Raw genomic sequence first — 20,124 nt, forward strand, 5'->3', positions numbered from 1 at the left:
TCCACAATGTGTCATTATAACTTTGTAACATGATGGTACAGTAGCACTGTGTGGGTGAACCTTGATGGCATCAACTGTAATCTTTTAATTTCTGTATCTCAGGATTTTCTCTATACTCTGACAAGAAGCTGGTTTGTTTGGGCTTAGGGTCTTTTTTTTTTTTTTTTTTTTTTGGTTGTTATTGGTTTTACAAACCTTCTGGCATGAGTTTGCTTATCTGAAAAAAAAACCCAAAACCTAATCGTTCAGAGGTGTCATGAGGATTAACATAATGCGGGTATAAGTGCTTTAATAAGCATCATTATTTGAAAATCCCTTGCAGATGTTAGCATGTGATTTGCTGAAACAGTAGAACCTCATAAGGCCTGCAAGAACATAAACCACAATCCTCTGAATCCTATAGGTCTGTGACCCACACACTGTAGAATTATAGAGCAAGGACCTAAAAATCAGAAACTACCAGATGTTAACGTGGGTCCAGAATCCCACAGTGAGTGAAGTCATATCTTTCTCTGTCTAGCTTCTGTGATTCTAAGAGGTTAGTGAGTTTGTCCCCCATGGCAGAACAGTGGCTGATTGATCTTCCCTTTGCTCAAGGATCCCAGTGTGTGGACACAGCGTTTTCAGAAGTTCCGCTAAAAGCTTCTCCTCATCAAACTCTCCATTCATGACAAACACGATGAATCCCTGCCATCTGCGAAATGCAAAAAACACATCAAGGTCTTTTGCAGGCTTGTTTTCTGTCCTGCCTGATATTAAAAGAATGGAGAGAAATTTCTCTTCTTTAGTGGGGTTCATTTAAACTCCCAAACTCAGGCTCTAACATGTATGTGACCCTCTTGATTGCATAAACAGTACTGTAATCTCTGTGTGTATAGATTTTCGAAAATCTTAGAATATTCACTTTTAAGTGACTGCTAATTTAGTTCACTTGGGTTTGCTTTTGAGTTTATTTTTGTGTATGGTGTTAGGGAGTGTTCTAATTTCATTCTTTTACATGTAGCTGTCCAGTTTTCCCAGCACCACTTATTGAAGAGACTGCCTTTTGTCCATTGTATATCCTCGCCTCCTTTGTCATAGATTAGTTGACCACAGATACGTGGGTTTATCTCTGGGCTTCCTGTTCCACTGATCTATATTTCTGTTTTTGTGCCAGTACCATATTGTCTTGATAACTGTAGCTTTGTAGTATAGCCTGAAGTCAGGGAGGCTGATTCCTCCAGCTCTGTTTTTTGGGGGTTTGTTTGTTTGTTTGTTTGTGCGGTACGTGGGCCTCTCACCGTTGTGGCCTCTCGCGTTGCAGAGCACAGGCTCCGGACGCGCAGGCTCAGCGGCCATGGCTCACGGGCCTAGCTGCTCCATGACATGTGGGATCTTCCTGGACCGGGGCACGAACCCATGTCCCCTGCATCGGCAGGTGGACTCTCAACCACTGCGCCACCAGGGAAACCCTCCAGCTCCGTTTTTTTCCCTCAAGACTGCTTTGGCTATTCGAGGTCTTTTGTATCTCCATACAAATTTAAGATTTTTTGTTCTAGTTCTGTAAAAAATGCCATTGGTAATTTGATAGGGATTGCATGAATCTGTAGATTGCTTTGGGTAGTATAGTCATTTTCACAATAACGATTCTTCTAATCCAAGAACATGGTGTATCTCTCCATCTGTTTGTGTCATCTTTGATTTCTTTCATCAGTGTCTTATAGTTTTCTGAATACAGGTCTTTTGTCTCCTTAGGTAGGTTTATTCCTAGGTATTGTATTCTTTTTGCTGCAATGGTAAATGGTAGTGTTTCCTTAATTTCTCTTTCGGATTTTTCACCATTAGTGTATAGAAATGCAAGAGATTTCTGTGCATTGATTTTGTATCCTGCAACTTTACCACATTCATTGCTTAGCTCTGGTAGTTTTCTGGTGGCATCTTTAGGATTCTGTATGTATAGTATCATGTCATCTGCAAACAGTGACAGTTTTACCTCTTTTCCAATTTGTATTCCTTTTATTTCTTTTTCTTCTCTGATTGCCACGACTAGGACTTCCAAAACTATATTGAATAATAGTGGTGAGTGCGGACATCCTTGTCTTGTTCCTGATCTTAGAGGAAATGTTTTCAGTTTTTCACCATTGAGAACGATGTTGGCTGCTGTGGCTTTGTCGTATGCGGCCTTTGTTATGTGGAGGTCGGCTCCCTCTGTGACCACTCTCTGGAGTCTGGGTTTGCTTTTATTACTATGACACCGGAGCCACACTCACCATGTGTCATTTCTGTATAAAAACTTGTAAATTCCAAGTCCCAGAAGGAAAAACTCTGTAAGCGGGTATACTTATATTCATCAGCTCTTTATTCCCTTCAGAGACTAACAGGCCTGTGGTGGAGTATAGAAAAGGGAGCTGCTTCCCCCAATCACATGGGTTACTTCAACATTTTAGGAACCCAGCCGAAAGCAAAATGCCTCAAGATGAACGTTTGTTATCCCTGAAATTCTCAAAATAAGAAAGCTGCTTTCTGGGCTTCCATGGTGGCGCAGTGGTTGAGAGTCCGCCTGCCGATGCAGGGGACACGGGTTCGTGGCCCGATCCCGGAAGATCCCACATGCCGCGGAGCGGCTGGGCCCGCGAGCCATGGCCGCGGAGCCTGTGTGTCCGGAGCCTGTGCTCGCAACGGGAGAGGCCACAGCAGTGAGAGGCCCGCGTACAGCAAAAAAAAAAAGAAAGCTGCTTTCTGTTTCCTTGGCTGCCATCTAGTGGTCAGTGATGTAGTGACACTAAAACAACACTCCATCTTACGTGAAGACTCAGAGGATATATCTGCCTGTCTTTAACCTAGAGGGATGGGATAGGGAGTGTGGGAGGAAGACTCAAGAAGGAGGAGATATGGGGATATATGTATACGTATAGCTGATTCACTTTGTTATACAGCAGAAACTAACACACCTTTGTAAAGCATTTATACCCAATAAAGGTGTTTTTTTAAAAAAGCTAAAAACACAGTTAATTAAAGAAATATTACTGCAGGCATGAGGCAATTATCCTTTCTCATAATTCCTATTTAGATCCCAAAGTGTCATTCCCTTTCCTGTTTCCTGGTCTACAATCTTTTCCATGAAAAGACAAGTGATTCAACTATCATATATTACTTTAGCTCTAGCACTCTGCGTTAGGACTAGGGCTAAAAGGATGAATAAGATAAGGTCCCTGCCTTCCCTGGAGGAGAGACATGAACTCAAATAATGAGCAGTGTGATGAGTGCTTAAATCCAGGATAGATGAGTCATCAAGGACACAAAGAAGAAAGAAAATCTGTTCTATTGGCCAAAAGAGTTTGAGTGGACGCTTGCGTGGTGGGTGGAGGTTCTCCAGACAGACAAGAGCGGGGAAGCATGTAAGAGAGATGGGAGGCTGTGTGCTGGGGAATATTGAGAAACCATATGAGGAAGATAGCCAGGGACTAGATCAGGAATGGCCTTTGGAGACTGCATTCTTTTTTTTTTTTTTTTTTTTTACATCTTTATTGGAGTATAATTGCTTTACAATGGTGTGTTAGTTTCTGCTTTATAACAAAGTGAATCAGTTATACATATACATATGTTCCCATATCTCTTCCCTCTTGCGTCTCCGTCCCTCCCACTCTCCCTATCCCACCCCTCTAGGTGGTCACAAACCACCGAGCTGATCTCCCTGTGCTATGCGGCTGCTTCCCACTAGCCATCTATTTTACGTTTGGTAGCGTATATATGTCCATGCCTCTCTCTCGCTTTGTCACAGCTTACCCTTCCCCCTCCCCATATCCTCAAGTCCATTCTCTAGTAGGTCTGTGTCTTTATTCCTGTCTTACCCCTAGGTTCTTCATGACATTTTTTTTCTAAAATTCCATATATATGTGTTAGCATACGGTATTTGCCTTTCTCTTTCTGACTTACTTCTCTCTGTATGACAGACTCTAGGTCCATCCATCTCATTGCAAATAGTTCAATTTCGTTTCTTTTTATGGCTGAGTAATATTCCATTGTATGTATGTGCCACATCTTCTTTATCCATTCATCCGATGATGGACACTTAGGTTGTTTCCATCTGGAGACTGCATTCTTTAGCTAGTCCCGTAACAAACAACCTCAAAACCCCAGTAGCATCCAACAAATATTACTTATTTCTTACTCATGACTGCAAGTGGGCTGGGCTAACTGTGCCTTACTTGTCTCTCAGCCTCTCCTGGGACCCTCCCAGGACCTGTGGACTAGCCTGGGAGTGTTCTTTTCATGTTACTGGTAGAAGCACAAGAGGAAAAGCAAAAACGTGTAAGGCCTCTTAAGGCCGAGGTGCGGAACTAACCTGCTCTCTCTTCCCTGGATTCTATTAGCCAAAGCATGTCACTTGGCTGAACCCAAGCCAGAGACAGGGAAATATCTTCCATTCCTTTAGTGGGAGGGCTCTGAGGTCACATGTCAAGGACTCACATTGGGGGAGTGTAGGAATTGGGGCCAATGATGCCATCTGCCACAAGTTCTATCTTGGAAATGCTGAGTTTTAGGTACCCGTGGTTTTGTCTAAAATGTGGTTGGAAAACAGTTATGTAGCTCAAAATATAGGTCTGGCTTTGAGTGATGGACCCAGGAGTGCCAAGACCCCAAACATGAACCCCTGTGGACCCCATCCCACATGAACTGTACAGAATCTCTAGGAGTGAGACAAGGAATCTACATTTTTACTGGTTCCCCAAATGATAATTCCCCAAGTGATGATTCCCCAAATGATGATTCTCTCAAAACTTTCTTAAAGTTTTGAAAGAAATCAGGACTGTTTTGTACCAGAACATGGCCTCCACACCACATCCATTTAGCCACCTCCCAAAACTTAGGCAGTGAGACCCCTGCCAGCCCAAAATGCTGCCGTTCTGTGCAAACCCAGCTAAACTCTACCAAGCTGGTGGCTAAACCACCGATTGGTGAGTGTTAGTTAATGATATCCCTCAGGGCTAATTTTCACCTGGCAACAAAGCTTAAGTTTAAGAAATGCATTTAATGTAAAGCTGCAATCTCTGCTAAGGCAGGTGAGGACAGCCTTTGAAGAGCCTGTGAAACTATATGCTTCCACTAGAGGTTTATTCTGCTGGCTTTACAAACCTGACTACTCAGCTTGTCAGAGTTAACTTTTACTAAAAACTAGACTTGTCTCTCCCCCAAGGTGTTCTCTGACTTCGACTTTGCTCTCTGAAAGTTTGGGTCCAAGCCTAAGCCTAAAATATCTGCTGCCTTCTCCAAAAAGAAAATGAAGGAGGAAAAGAAAAGCCCTCTCATGACTCCATTTTTTTGTGTGTATTATTTAAAGACATGCAAAGCCTAGAGAAGCTCCTGAGAGATGCTGTAATCTACGGCCAGCCTCGAACCCGCAGAGCTTGGAAAAAGATTCTAATCCTAGTGGAGGGCATCTACAGGTATGTAAATAACCAGAGACCTATTCACACACTGAGGCCCACAGCGAGCTGACAGATGGGGCAAGTTAAATGGAAAAATGAGTTAGATATAGATGTTATTAAGGGACCTGAGTTAGAGCTATCAATGTGAACCATCAGTTCTTGGGTCACCTGTCTTTTCAATGACGATACATATGGCGGAGCACCCTGGAGGCTGGCGGACTTAAGAAGGTGTCTTCAGAAACATCCTGACAGAGCATTGCTAACTTGTATTGATTCTGCTACCTTTGGCTGCCCCACAGTTTCAAAGGCTTTTAGGGGATGGGTTATTCAACCTCAGAACACTCTTTGCCTTTATGACGAAGGCAGGAAAGTAGATACTACTGATGGGCACCCAGCTGCCCCTAACTCAATAGTGCACCCAAGCTCCAGGCTTGCTGAACTTGGCCAATTGTTAGCATCAGACTACAAAAAGCCTGCACATTTTCTTCAAGGTAAGACTAACCTGGAGTACAATTCTTGATGCAGAGCTGGGAAGAGGGGGAGATGGTCTTAGCATCTGAAGGCATGGTCAGTCTTCCCACAGCTTTTAGGCTGAGCAGACAAAACATCCACTAAGCCAGTCAGAGCTGCACTTTTATATTGCTGGTTGTGATTGAATTTGCTTCATTCTATGTCTGAATTGATGATCGTTACTAAGGTAGAAACTGCTCCCAAGTTTGTCTTCTGTTGGATGTCCTAGTCCATGAGTCAAGGAAACATGACTTCAGAGTTACTCACTCCTAAATCAATTCTCAATCTTAATGTTAGAAGAAGCAAGGGCAATGTTTCCTGTGGGTTAATTATGGGAAAGTGAACAAGATTAAAAGGAAGGGAATAAGGGCTTAACTTCCCAACAAGGGGAAGCGTGGCTGCAAAGGAGGCTTGAGATAAGGAGCAGCCTTTTGTTCCACAGCTAATGGAATCCGTCCCTGGGGGCACCACACAAGCACATCTGGCAATTTTCAGTTGTCACAACTGCAGTAAAGTACTGCTGGCATCTGGTGGGCAGAGGCCAGGGATGCTGCTAAACCTCCTACAATGCACAGGATAGTCCCCTACAACGGAGAATTATCCGGCTCAAAATGTCAACAGTGCCGAGTTTGGGAAACCCTGCTGTAGAATAATGTAACCACTCACTGGCCCTGAACTTGCTACTTTTAGGAAATAATCTCATCTTGACTCTGGGCTGTCATAGCCTCAAGCACGGGTCTTTCTCCCTGTGTGATTTGTGCCAGATGCCAGCCTGGGAGGGGAGACCTTATCTAAACACCTGTCAATCAAGCCTGGACTGGTGGGAGCACAGATCAGCAGAGGGAGAGCAGACGGGCATCTCCTTTAACCAGAGTAAACAGAACCCAACTGCAAATAAACAGAACTTGGCTTCACTAAAGAGAAGTTGTGTTCTAAGTACTTTGATCATGGCTGAAATTAAGTCGACCACCAGCGTTTCACTGTCAAATATTCCCATCAGTTACACAAAGAAACCCCTCTGCTAATGGCTATGTTGGGCCTGGGTCCTACCATGATATCAGGAGGATAGGGGAGCCAGGTGTGGACTTCGGCTCCAAAACAGGGTGGCAACAAACCACAGCCTTGGGTTCATTAGCAATGGTGACTACCCAGTGACCTACTGCTGTGAAACGAGCCACCTCAAAGCACAGTGGCTTACACAGCAATGAGTTATTATTTCCCACACTACTGTGGGTTGTCTGGACCAACTGGGCAGTTCTGCTCCATGTGACATTCGTTGGGGTCATTCATGCAGCTGCTTTCAATGGGGTGTTTGGCTGGGGCTGGAACATCCAAAATGACCTCACTCACACCTATGGGCTCTTGGTACTGGCTGTTGACTGAGGTGCCTTATTCTCTCCTCTTCTCTGGGGTGCTTTCTCTATATGTAGGTTTTTCTTGTTCAGCAGTCTAGCTAGAGCTTCCTTACAACATGGTGGCTGGCTTCCAAGAGCATGAAAGCAGAAATTGCCAGCCTTTTAAGGGCTGGGCCCAGAACTGGTACAACATCACTATGCCATATTCTATTGGTCAAAGCATTACACGAGTCTAGTCCAGATTCAAGGGGAGGAGAAACAGACCCCACCTCTTGATGGGAGGATTGGCTTGTGTATACAGGGAGGGGAAGACTTACAGGAAACCATCTTTGGAGGCAATCTACCGCAGCAGCTCCATCAACCCGACATGTATACGGGGAGAAGTCTCCACTGTCCATGGACGTGCCTTCTCAGACATGTTCCTTTTCTCTCACCTGCACAGGAATCTTGTCTTTAAATGAGACTGTGACCTAAAGGCACTCATTCATAGATAGGAAACAGGACCCTTCTTAAACAGGCCTCAGTACCTCCTGGGACCTCAGTTTCCTCGTCCGTAAAATAAGACTAGCCTAGAGTAGAGTTCTGGAACATATGGATGTTCTCATTTGCTGCTCTCACCAGAAAATGAAATTATTTCCCACAAGATTTTCCAAAGGGCCAGGGTTACGAATGTGAAACCAGTAGTTCACAAATGTACTTTTACTTTCCAGAGATGTATTATGGATGTATACCTTGTTAGAATCCACACAAAACCTCCTTAGAGTTTCACTCCCAGATCTTTCTTATCTCTGGCTGTGGTTTGCCCCCATGGGCAAAGTCTGCCTACCACAGACAGCTCACATAAATCAATTTCTTCAAAACTCCAAAAAAGAGCAGTCAGCCAAATCAGACAGTTTCAGGTAGGTATCAAGGTAGAAAAGGCTAGATACCAAATCCAAGAAGTCAGTAAACTCCACAAAAGCAGTTATGATAATAATAATAATAGTAGCAATAATAATATCATCATCCATAGATCAAGTATGTATTAATATTTATATATAGACTATAGGGGAGTCAGGATTTGGAGGAAGGCCTGGGACATGGGTGTAGATCCTGTGTTGCTGCCTATAACTATGTGCCCTTCATAGGGTTCTTTTGTAAGAATTAAATGAGATCACGTAAGCTAGTGCTTCGAGAAATCCAGCGCATAGTAAACCCACAACCAAGGGTAGCTGTCTTCATCATCAAATTTATTTTCAGTTGAGGAAGTTGCAACTCAGAAAACAATAAGCCATCTGCATGGCGAAGCTGTTTGACTCCTGAAGGATGGGTGTCAGAGGACAGGGTTCACATTTATCATGTGTTATTGCTAAACATTTCACATGTGCTATCTTGAGTAAGTGCCTCCAGTTCTCCTAAGTTTATTGTGAGGATGAATTCACTCAGGTTCCAAGACCTGCCCCTGGGCAGATATCTGAGATAAATCAGAGCTGGGATTCAAACCAGGTGGCCCTGCTGGGACAGAGACCCAGTGTAAACAGAAGAATCAGCCCATGTGTCCACATCCAATGAAGTAAATGTGGAAAGTGCAAGTCATCCATTTGACTTTCACCATCAACCTGTCTAGAGCTCCGTTTCTTCATCGGTAAAATCGGGAGATTGAAACTTGAAATGTAGAGTTCCATGATTCCATGATTTGGGGTTTAGAAGTACAATAGTATTATTTTAGTGTTCTCACCTGCATTTTCTTTTAAGTATTGTTTTAAAGTCACAGTCTTCTAGTTTTGTGTCTCTGAGAAGCCTAGTGGTTGATTCATGATGGTCGAAAAATCTCAAAATTATTCAAAAATACACTAGAGATGGGCAGAGAGGTCCCAAATAAATGGGGATATAAACTAGCATAGCTGGAGCCCAAACTTTCAAAATAAACTTAATCAGGAAATACTATCCAACCTTTTCCAAAAATACACATATAAACAAATGTTGAAATCTCAGAATGCGATTTTCTCTAAGAATGTAAGCCATTCTCCTGTCCAAAATAATGTAAGTTTAAGGACTGAGATCTTCAGTGGTAAACTCTCACCTATATCTCTGTGGTTTAAACAAAGACAAAGAAAAAGAAAACAGTAGTTACTTTATTTTTAATTAAGCTTAGTTCCTTTTTCCCCTTTCTTTCCACCTTCCTTTCTCCCCTTGGATTGTACTCAGGGCCCACCAAGGAGATTTTTCCACCATGTAAGTTGGCAAACCAGTGGTTTAAATCCCAATCCTGCCAGTGGGTAATATGGTTTATAGGTGGAGGAGAAGGTGGTGAGAGGGAGATTTCAAAAACGAGTCTTGTCACTTAGCTAATACATTATGTAATAGAAAAGATATAAAGAAATTATTCACTGGCTTGCTGGTTTAAGAATCACTCAAGTCCCTGCACAGAACTTCAAATTAACTGGTGGAATTATCTTTACCTACAGTTGTATTTTAGTTGGTTTTCTTTCTATTCAAGTCAAAAGAAAACACAACCTTCCACTCAGGAAGAAAGAGTAAAACACTGTTCTTGGGTTTGTTTGGGGTTTTTTTTAAATTGTTTCTGGCACAGTGTTCTTTGACAGCAATTTGCAGCAATAACATAGATAGCCTTTTCATGTAAACACCAAACTCAATATCCCACTACAGGGAAAGGTTCAATTCAAATTTGGTCACATTGAGAGAATGAAAACTTAGTGTGGGTAAATATAGCTCTTTATGAAAACTGAATTCCCTCTAGGACTCATGTGTGCCCTACATTAACTCCTGAAATCAGCAGTATTGTGGAGTCATTAATCTTCGAAGAAGAAATATAAACCAGGTGAGCAGTCTCCTAACATCAGCTAGATCGGACCAAGCAAAAATGGCTAATTAGCTGCCCAGAGTGTCTGCAAACTGTTCAACATTAACTCCGGTTCTTGTCAAACTCAGTTCCAGAACAAAGAATGGCTATTTGTGACATGTCAGGCTTTTAGCATGTTTGTGTTACCAATTTAGAACATTTTAAAAGATGAGAAGATTCTAGAATTTTGAGGGCATACAGCCATTTATTATGTATGACACCCATATGCTTTCTTCCTGGAAAATTCAACACAGAGCATTGTCAAGAGTTCCCAATTTCTCAAATTAGGCCTCTTTACTACCATTTCCTCCTAAGCTCCACCTGAGAACAAGAACAACCCAATGGGTGCTCATTATACGTCAGACACTTTACAAGTATTATTTCTAGTCATTCTAATAAAGGCCTTATGAACAGCGTGCCATCATCATGCTTATTTTTATATCCGAGGAAACTGAGGCAGAGAGCATCAAATAAGTTGCCAAGTCCTCAGTTAGTAAGTGGTGTGGCTACCATCTCAGCTTAGGCAGTCATCCTGCTGGACCTCCTTCCCTTCAATGGAAACAACTTTAACAAGCAATTACTCTAAGAAAATACTGGAATTAACTTGCAAACTTCTATAAGAGAAGATGACTCTTATTGGTCCTCATGTCATTAAAATCTGAAAACAGCCTTTCAGAATGACCTTGTAAAAAGCACAATGTAATAAGCTGGATTTCATTAAAATTAAGAACTTTTGCTCTGCAAGACAATGCCAAGAGCATTAGAAAGACATGCCACAGACTGGGAGAAAATATTTGCAAAAGATACATTTGATAAAGCATCATTATCTAAAAGACACAAAAAACTCTTAGAACTCAACAATAAGAAAACAATCAACTGGGTTAAAAAATGGGCCAAAGACCTTAACAGTTACCTCACCAAAGATTTACAGATGGAAATAAGCATGTGAAAAGATGCTCCGCATCATATGCCATCAGGGAAAATACAAATTAAAACAATGAGATACCACTACACACCTATTAGAAGTTCACAGTCTGGGACACTGACAACAGTAAATGCTGGCGAGAATGGGCAGTAACCAAGAGCTCTCATTCAGTGCTGGTGGGAATGCAAACTGGTCCAGCCACTTTGGATGACGGGTTGGTGGTTTCTTACAAGCATGCTCTTACCATACAATCCAGTAATCATGCTCCTTGGTATTTACCCAAGGGAGTTGAAAACTTGTGTCCACTCAAAACCCTGCACACAGATGTTTATAACATCTTTATTTATAATTGCCCAAACTTGGAAGCCACCAAAATGTCCTTCAGTTGGCAAATGGCTAAATAAGCTGTGGTCCATCCAGACAATGGAATTTTATTCAGCACTAAAAAGAAATGATCTGTGGAGCCAATGAAAAGATGTGGAGGAAACTTAAATGCATATTACTGAGTGAAAGAAGCCAATCTGAAAATGTTACATAGTGTATGATTCCAGCTACATAATGTTCTGGGAAAGGCATTACTATGGAAACAGCAGAAAGATCCCAGGTTACCATGGGTTGGGTGTGGAGAGGGATAAGTAGCTAAGCACAGTGGATTTTTAGGGCAGTGAAAGTAGTTTGTGTGATATTATAATGATGGATACATGTCATTACGCATTCGTCCAAACCCATAGAATGTATGATGCCAAAACTCAGCCTCTGCACCAATACCAAACCAAATCTTGGAGGCAGTGTTTTGGGTGAAGTAGAAAAGAATAACTTTATTGCTTTGCCAGACAAAGGGGGACACAGGGGCTAATGCCCTCAAAACTGTGTGTCCCAACCTGGGGAGATTTGGTGAGGAGTTTTATAACAATGGTTCAAGGATGGAGTTGCTGATAAGGATCAGGGTGTATGCAGGGCCTGCATTCCTTTAATCTGGCCTTTGGTGGTCTTTTGATGAGCTTCCGTGGTTCTGGAGGTTATCAAACTGACCTCTCTGGAATGAAGAGTGTTTCATCAAGTAGTTAACATCTTCCATTTGTTGGGGGTTTTCGTTCTGCCAAAACTTGGAAGCAACCAAAATGTCCTTCAGTTGGCAAATGGATAAATATGAGAAGAGCTCAAAAATATTGCTTTGTGTATCCCTTGAGGCAGAACCAGGACCCTGACCCAAGGCCGCACTATTGTTTCTTGACTGATCTTCCCTTGTCTCTGCGTCCCCTCTCTTCCCTGAATAGTAGCTGTTTGAACCTGCCCTTTGGGACTCAGGGTAGGTCATGAAAGCTGAAACCTATTTCCTACAAATAAGAAACAGGGGCCAGAAGGCTTTTGTGCCCAGGAGCCCCACAGGGTCCTGCTTGGTTTCACATACAATGCCAAGAGTGAACCCTAATATAAACTATGGGCTTTAGATGCTGATGCACCAATGTAGGTTAATCAGTTGAAACAAATGTACCACTTTGGTGGGTGATGTTGATAATGGGGGAGGGTATGCATATGTCAGGCGGGAGTATATGGGAAATCTCTGTACCCTCTACTCAATTTTGCTGTGAACCTAAAACTGCTCTGAAAAATAAAGTCCTTTAAAAAAAAGAAAAAGCATCCAACGCCTGTTGGTCTGGGTAACTACATAACAGCTGGACTGTTTTGACTGAATCGTCCAACACTTAAATTATTTTTTAATACATTAACTAAATACATAAACTAATTAAGAAGAAGGGAGAAGTTCAACTCTGTTTGTGTCAATTGACTAGTTCTTGAACTAAATTGATGGGTTGCTTGAACTGTTTGACAAGCTCCTTCATGGGGGTGAGGGTGTGAGTCTGTGTGTTTTCATAGAACTCGCCTGTCAGTGCAGTCAAAACTCTGTGAGCTGTGGACACAGCTTACGAAGTGTTCTGAGAACTGATTAAAGGCAAGAGTTCTTCTAAATCCATTGGGTTCCAAGAGGTGCCATGTAAATACCAATGTTCATTTCACTTGCTTATTTTCTTCCTGTCTTTCCCTTTGCTGGAGGACTAGAAGTGTTTTTGCAATTTAAAATACCATGTAAATTGACCAAATTACAACAATACCATGAAAAATTAAGCACTTAGGGCTAAAACAAAAGTTGATCTATAACAGTGGTTCTCAGAGTGCTGTCTCCAACTAGCAGTAGGGGAATCTCCCAGGAGCTTGGTAGGAATGCAAATTCGAAGCCCATCCCAGACCTACTAAATCAGAAACTCTGTGGGTGGGACCCAGCAACCTGTGTTGTAACAAACCATTCGAGGGATTCTGATGCTCACTCAAGATTGAGAACCATTGCCCTAAAGGACAAGAAGGGACACCACCAGGAGCCTCGAATAAGCCTTTGAGTTCAGTGAGGACTGGACAGGAGACCCTAAGGACTTTCTCCCATGCTTTAATAAATTTATGATGTCTTAAAGTTCTTTTGTGCGTTTTTAATTCCTTCTTTTAATCTTTGGCAATTCAAGCACTGAGTTTAGGTCAGACAGAACTGACCAAGTAGACAGTAGCAGGCGGATGAAGATACATCAACATAGAGCAATTTAATTAAAACTAGCAAAATACCTAGAATCCAACATGGTCAGTCTAGTTATGCTAGTCGGCTTTACTAATATTGATAAATTGATCAACAATGCAGTGAGCTGTTTACTTGGGAATTAGCTATAACAACTCAAAGCACTTAAATCCACTGAATGTAAATTATTTTTTTCCCCAAGTGAAATAATGCCAGAGGAGCCTTACAAGATTGAGAGGGTTGTCTCCACCAAATAAAATATGCCTTCAGAAGAAAGGACTGGCATGTCCCTGTCATCCCCGTCTGGTGTCAGGACAGGCTGTCTGAGAAGTACTGAAAGGGAGAGTGACACAGGGCTTCCCCAGAGGGTACACATGGGTGACAAGCATTTCTTCTTATGCCCTAGCATGGAAGGTTCCATCGTGCGTCTGTCCCAGATCGTGGCTCTAAAGAAGAAATACAAGGCTTACCTCTATGTAGATGAAGCTCACAGTATTGGATCCGTGGGCCCGACCGGCCGGGGTGTGATGGAGTTCTTTGCAATGGACCCCAGAGATATTGACGTATTTATGGGCACATTCACCAAAAGCTTTGGCGCCTCGGGAGGTTACATAGCTGGAAGGAAGGTAAGAGACAGATCCCTTGTGTCTGTTTAAAACCTGAATGTCCTCGGAAGGTAGTCTGCGGGGTCTTCTGATTTCCCTGAGAGCTCCAGTTCAGTTCAGCACACTTGACTGATGAGGGCAGCCTTGCCACCGTGTGTTCACAGCCATGGCAGGCCCAGAAGGTCAAGGAGCTCATCCTCTGATAACGCAGAGGAGCATGTGATGAGTAATCACATGATCACGAAAAGACAACACCGGCTGTGCACACAGGCAAAGACAGTACAAAGGAAAGGGCAGTACCTAGGAAGTCTTAGAATGAATGTCAGTCTTGTAGACAAAGGATGGGGCGGCGGGGTTTATATTTCAGAAAGAGGGAATGATGTCTAACAAGCCACAGAAGTGATGCTGCAGAACTGTAAGTCGTTTGGGTTTTGTGGCGTGAAAAACGCGAGGTGGGTGGTAGAAACAGTGAACAGAGGTCAGATGTTAAAGACACTGACCCTGTGCTACAAGTTGTGGGTTTTCAGAGTTTTAATCAAATTAGTAGCAAGATCGGAAATGTCTTTTTTAGAGATTTTCTTTGCAAAATAATTCTCTTCCACAATTTTGGGTAAGCCATGGGTCAAATCTTGTCATCCTCTGATACCTTATCTAGGTGACTTAAGATTCTGATCTGAAGGAATCAGACTGTTAAGTGTTATCCCTGTCATTCTACTGCCAATGTCACCAAGGGGGTTGCTAAAATAAAACAAATGCTTGCAAGGATTTTAAAAGAAGAGGGAAGGGGCGGAGAGAAAGAAAATGAAATATTAAAACCTGGGTTTCAGGGCTCAAAGAACCAGTTAATCTGCTCCTTTATAGGACAGTCTAATCCAAATCCTGATAGCTGTCTCCCCCAGGCCTACACCTGTCCCAGCGAGACTGTGACAGTGTAGCTGGCTCCACTCAGGAGGGCAAAGAAGGCCCAAAAGCAGTGCATGCAGGTACAGGAGTTCGGACTCCTGGTAAACCAGTTAGACAAAACCAGGGAGTACGGCCGAAAACAATCTGGTTGTGGAAAGCCCATGATTTAAAACAACAGATTTTATTATGGCCACTGACCATGCCATGAAATGCACAAATGCTTAAAACGTCCAGAGCTTTTAGTGCTCTTTACCCTTCAAGAAGCATCACTTTCTTCCAGTCTCAAAGCATTGCTGTTCAGCATCCTTCCACTGGTCTGTGGGAATTCGCTGGGTGATGCTAAAAACATAGGGAATGCCCAGGATCTTACAAAACTCAGCTAAATCTGGTGAGAGGTTAAACTTTCCCTTCCTTGACTGTCAAAGCAATGGGATCAGAGAGTCTCAAAGTAGGCACGCCCCCGACCCAGGCTACTTGGCTTTGTGATTACTTTAGCAGAAGTTCTGAGCTACAAAATTTTTAACCAAGCGTAGCTCTGTTTCCTGAACCAAAGGCACCTGAATAAACTGAAGCAAGTGGATCCTTGAAATGTTGTCAAATTTGGTAGCTGTCATCATGTCGCCCTTAGAGTTCCTTCAAGTGATACCTGCTTTAAACAAAGGCTCCTGACAGCCCGTTTAGGACCAGCTCAGAATGGTTCTTTCACATACTCTCCATCCTGAAGTCAGGTGGACTATTTTAAAAGTGTATTTGCTCTTGTCTATGTAACTTCTATTGATTTGGGGTAGATAACTGAGCAATTGTGAAAATTATTTAGTATTTACATTAATCAAGAGGAAGATAAAAGTATGTAGGTCATTTTTTGCTCTTTAAAAAAACTCATTTTGTTCGTACTTAGACCCAGAGGGCTTCATCATTTCCCCCTTTCCCCTCTCCCCTCCCCGCCCTCCCCCTCCCTTTCCCCCACTCCCTCCACAAATATTCTGCAGTCTCTGATTTTACCACTAGGTGGCAGCAAGAATTAGAGAGTGTTTGGCTGACCCATGCAGAGACCTACTGTCCTGAAACAGCAAGATGCAAAACCTAGAAAACACAGGATAGTTTTCAAGATGTGGAAGGAGAGCAGGAGATAGGAGGTCACTTGAGAAAGTGTCTGCATGGGCCGTTCCCTGATGATTTAAAAATCAGTCAGATAAACACCTGTCTGGAATCGTTTTTGTGAGACTGTGATACACCCAGAGAAACTGTGGTTTCTTTCTAACCTAATGAGCCCATGAGTTAATGGAACTTATGCATCTGCTCCTCTGTGCATTTAATTTGTTTAATTAAGTTAATTTTATATTATGTATAGTTTCCATTTAAATCATAATTTTTATCCCCCTGGACTTTGAAGAATTTTCACTTTCAGTTTGTTTTAAACTATGCTTTTTAATTGATAGGACATAGGATTGGGCAAATGCTACAGATTTGTTTGAAAAAAAATCTTTCTAGTATCTGTTTAAATAATTTGAGTTCAGTTTTCAGAGTTTCATCGTACATATTTTTTCTGGATATTTTAAAGTATATATCTCAATTTGGGGGAGTACTGCAAAATATTCAGCATTCTAGATACGAAATACTGCAAAAGCAACAAAATTAACCATAAAAAAACGTTAACATGCACACACTAGGACTTTATATTTTTCTGAAATCTTAATAATTTCAAGTTCACTCTGCTCATGGGCTTCCTAGTAAATCTTGAGATTTGAAAATAATTACTTGAGTCCCCAAATCTAGAAAACTATAAAACTGTCTAGCTTTTAACTCTCTTTTTAAATGTCAAGGTCAGTGTTAGTGGCACAGGGACTATATTCCTAATAATAGTTTCTAGGAGGCTCTAGAAATCTTTATGGAGCAAGTCAAGGCAGATGTGTCACGTAAGAAAAAATATTTGGAAACACACGAAAGAAAAATTGGTTTGGTGCTAAGACACAACTACAGAGAGTAGAGGTTTTGGTCCTCACTTCAGCCTTCCTGTAACAAAATGTCCTACAATGCATCTCCACTCTTGGAGTTGACTGCCTTGGCCTGACCTACTCTCCCAACCTCAGGGAAACTGTTAAAACAGTCTCTCAAGAGCCAGCAAGGTTTTACCGTTTTGCCCACTGTGAGTTCAGAGCTGCTGTAGCTGATCCATGAACAACCCACAGTGAATCTTTCTCTCCTTTCAAGACCTTCAGGTGAAATGTCAGGTACTTACTTCTCTCCACCTATCAGAGCTCCATGCCATGAATGGCTTCTTGGAGGAAAGCCTGAGCTGATGGGGCTAGGTTCCTTAGTTTTATTTTTTAATTTGCATTAATTCAGTTGCTGAGGAGATGGGGTCAACACTACAGACCCCAGCTTCTAGGATCCCGGTTTTTCTCAGGCAAGGATCCTGAGTCCTCTTGCATTCCTGGGGTTGAGCACTGGCTTTCACAGCCTCCACTGGCTGACCAGAGGTTTGCAAGTGAATGAAGCCAAGGTGACCCTCCTGACTGATATGTTGCAGGGCTGAGATTCTGGAGGAGGGGACTGGGCAGCCAAGCTTGGTGTGAATGTTAGCCCAGAAGCCTGGGCGCCAGACGAATGCAGAAGCCAGCTCTGCCCTGCGTGCTCAGCCCTGGCTGTATTTAACAGCCCTTTGAAGTAAATGGGGGTCATGGAATGAACACCAAGATGTTTACCCTAAGAGCCTCCTGTCTAACTTTCTCAGAAAAGCCACCCTTGTCCTTGAACTCCAGGCTCAGAGTTTTGCATTTACTAATGGCCTTGGAAACCTCGGTCTGAAGAGACCGCTAACCCAGCCTGAAGGAAAACACAACACGGTCTCTCCTTAAGACCAAAGCTAACCCTTAATTCATGGCTCATGGCATCCAGTGGGCAAGTGATAGGAGGAAATGGGAAAACCAGGAACCAAGGTTTCCTTGATGTTCTGCTGAGGGGACTCCAAGAGTCCCACTTTCTGAACGACACAGGTAAATTACCTCCTATCCACACTCAGATTCTGAGAGAAAGTGGACTCAGTCTGAAAGAAATAAGATTATGGGCAAGACAGTCTTACTGTTAAAAGGAAGTGATACTGTGCCGATGAGGCATCTCTTCAAACTAAGGATGCATGTGACCTTGGCTTTGTGAAATTTCTCAATTTGATAGGAAAATTGGGGGTTGGGGACATAAAGACCCCTTTAGGGATCAAAGGCAGCTTTGTTTTGTTTCTTTGATCTTTGTCAGCAATGCCCCAAGGCTACGAGAATATTGCTATACCTGTTCCTAAGAATGCAGCTTAATACCTCCCTCTATACTTCAGGGACCCTCACCATCCTTTCTTAGCCCCTAAACCCTTCTGCTTTCCATTAGACCATCAGTATTTACAAGAACCCCACTAAGTACCCACCACTATGGATTATAAGAGAGTGTATAATAAAGTATATAACTCAGTTCCCTACTCTCAAGGAGGTTCCAGTTTCTTTGGAGAAATAAATGTAATAGACAGGAAACATTCTGAGACTGATACAATTCAATCTGTGGTTTAGAACTATGAACACTTGAGTATATTAGGAATTCTCCTCTTCCCCTCCTCCTCCAGAGGTGCAATCTCTGTGGATTAGGGAAAGCACCATAGGGATAAGCAGCAGTGAAGGTGGTCTTCTCTGTGCTCCTTGGGCCATCTCCCACCCTGTGCCAAGACAGCTCCTCTAGTCTGAAGAAGTAATACAGTGCAGAGCTAAGGGGGGTGCAGGGGGACGGTAATCTCGGGACAGATTGTTTGGGTCCAAATCCTTATTATCCAGCCACTTTTTGCACTTTTTGGTTGGATAATTTTCTGATCTGTTCCATGACTCAGTGATCCCACCTGTAAAATGGAGATAAAAATAATACTTATCTCATAACGTTATTGTGAAGCTGAGTTAATACTTGCAAATATACATGTAAAATACACATAAAATTCTTAAAATGGATCTTCAAGCAGCCAGTGAATATCAGCTCTGGATCTATCAATGAACTGTAAGCTCTACCATCTTTGTAGTCATGCAATCTGCCATCAAGTCTGGGTTCTCCTTTCTTTAGAATGCCTCTCTTTTCCTTTCTTTTCACTCCTACTGTTAACCACCCAATAAGGATGGAGGAAATGCTGGGCTGAAAATCTTTGGTTTGATGCCCGGGTCTACCAACATGCAGTTATGTAACCTTACAGCATTACAAGGGCGCTGGAATAAAGACACTGTAAGAAGTTTTTATATTTTGGTCCCCTCCTCCCAACCCATGCTCCCAGTGTTAAGAATCTCTGAGATGGCAATCCATTCACAATAATTGCCAACAGCATCCGGTATTCACTATGTACCAGATGCTTTTTAAGCACTGTGTATGTATTAACTCATTGAATCCTCACAAGGACCCTGAGGTAAGTATTACCCTTATCTCATTTTTCAGAGAAGAAGACTAAGGCACAGAGAGGCTTAGTAACTTGCCCATGGTCACGTATCACTAAGTGGCAGAGCCAGGATTTGAACCCAAGTGATCTAGTCTCCACAGCCTGTCTTGTAACTCTGTGGTCAGAACTCCCCTTGAGGGAACAACCCCTCATCACCTTTTCTTGGAGGCGCTAGCTTCTCCCTCTGCCCCCATTTGACTCCTCCATCCTGTGCTGATTAGGATGCCATCTTTATTACTAATTTTAGCACATGTCCATGCCTCTCCCCTCCTCTATCCAAATCTACCCATCCTTCAAGGTCAGATCATCTCCTCAAAACAGACCTTTCCTGACCACATGAGCCCCATCATCCCATTTCCTGCATCCCACCTGCTCCCTCTCCACTGGCTTCCCCATCATCCTGCTGGAAGGCACCAGCTCTCAGCAGAGAAAGAAAACACCTACTTCTGCTCACGGAGGATTGTGAAGAGCAGCTTGGGTGCAGCTACTCTGGAAAATGACCGTCTCTCTCTGTCTGACCCTCCCGCCACATCCTCCATTGTCAAAGTGAACTTCCTGGA

General features: G+C 42.7%; 1 protein-coding gene across 1 annotated transcript in view; it reads left to right on the plus strand.

The window, feature by feature from the left end:
* Positions 1-20,124, plus strand: part of SPTLC3 (serine palmitoyltransferase long chain base subunit 3) — a 133,991-nt gene that overhangs the window by 75,788 nt on the left and 38,079 nt on the right. The window contains exons 7-8 of the mRNA XM_060078233.1: positions 5,321-5,426; positions 14,010-14,229. Coding sequence (XP_059934216.1) covers positions 5,321-5,426; positions 14,010-14,229 — 326 coding nt within the window. The remainder of the gene's footprint in view (positions 1-5,320; positions 5,427-14,009; positions 14,230-20,124) is intronic.

The sequence above is a fragment of the Mesoplodon densirostris genome, chromosome 16, assembly GCF_025265405.1.
Source record: "Mesoplodon densirostris isolate mMesDen1 chromosome 16, mMesDen1 primary haplotype, whole genome shotgun sequence".
Taxonomy (NCBI): Eukaryota; Metazoa; Chordata; class Mammalia; order Artiodactyla; family Ziphiidae; genus Mesoplodon; species Mesoplodon densirostris.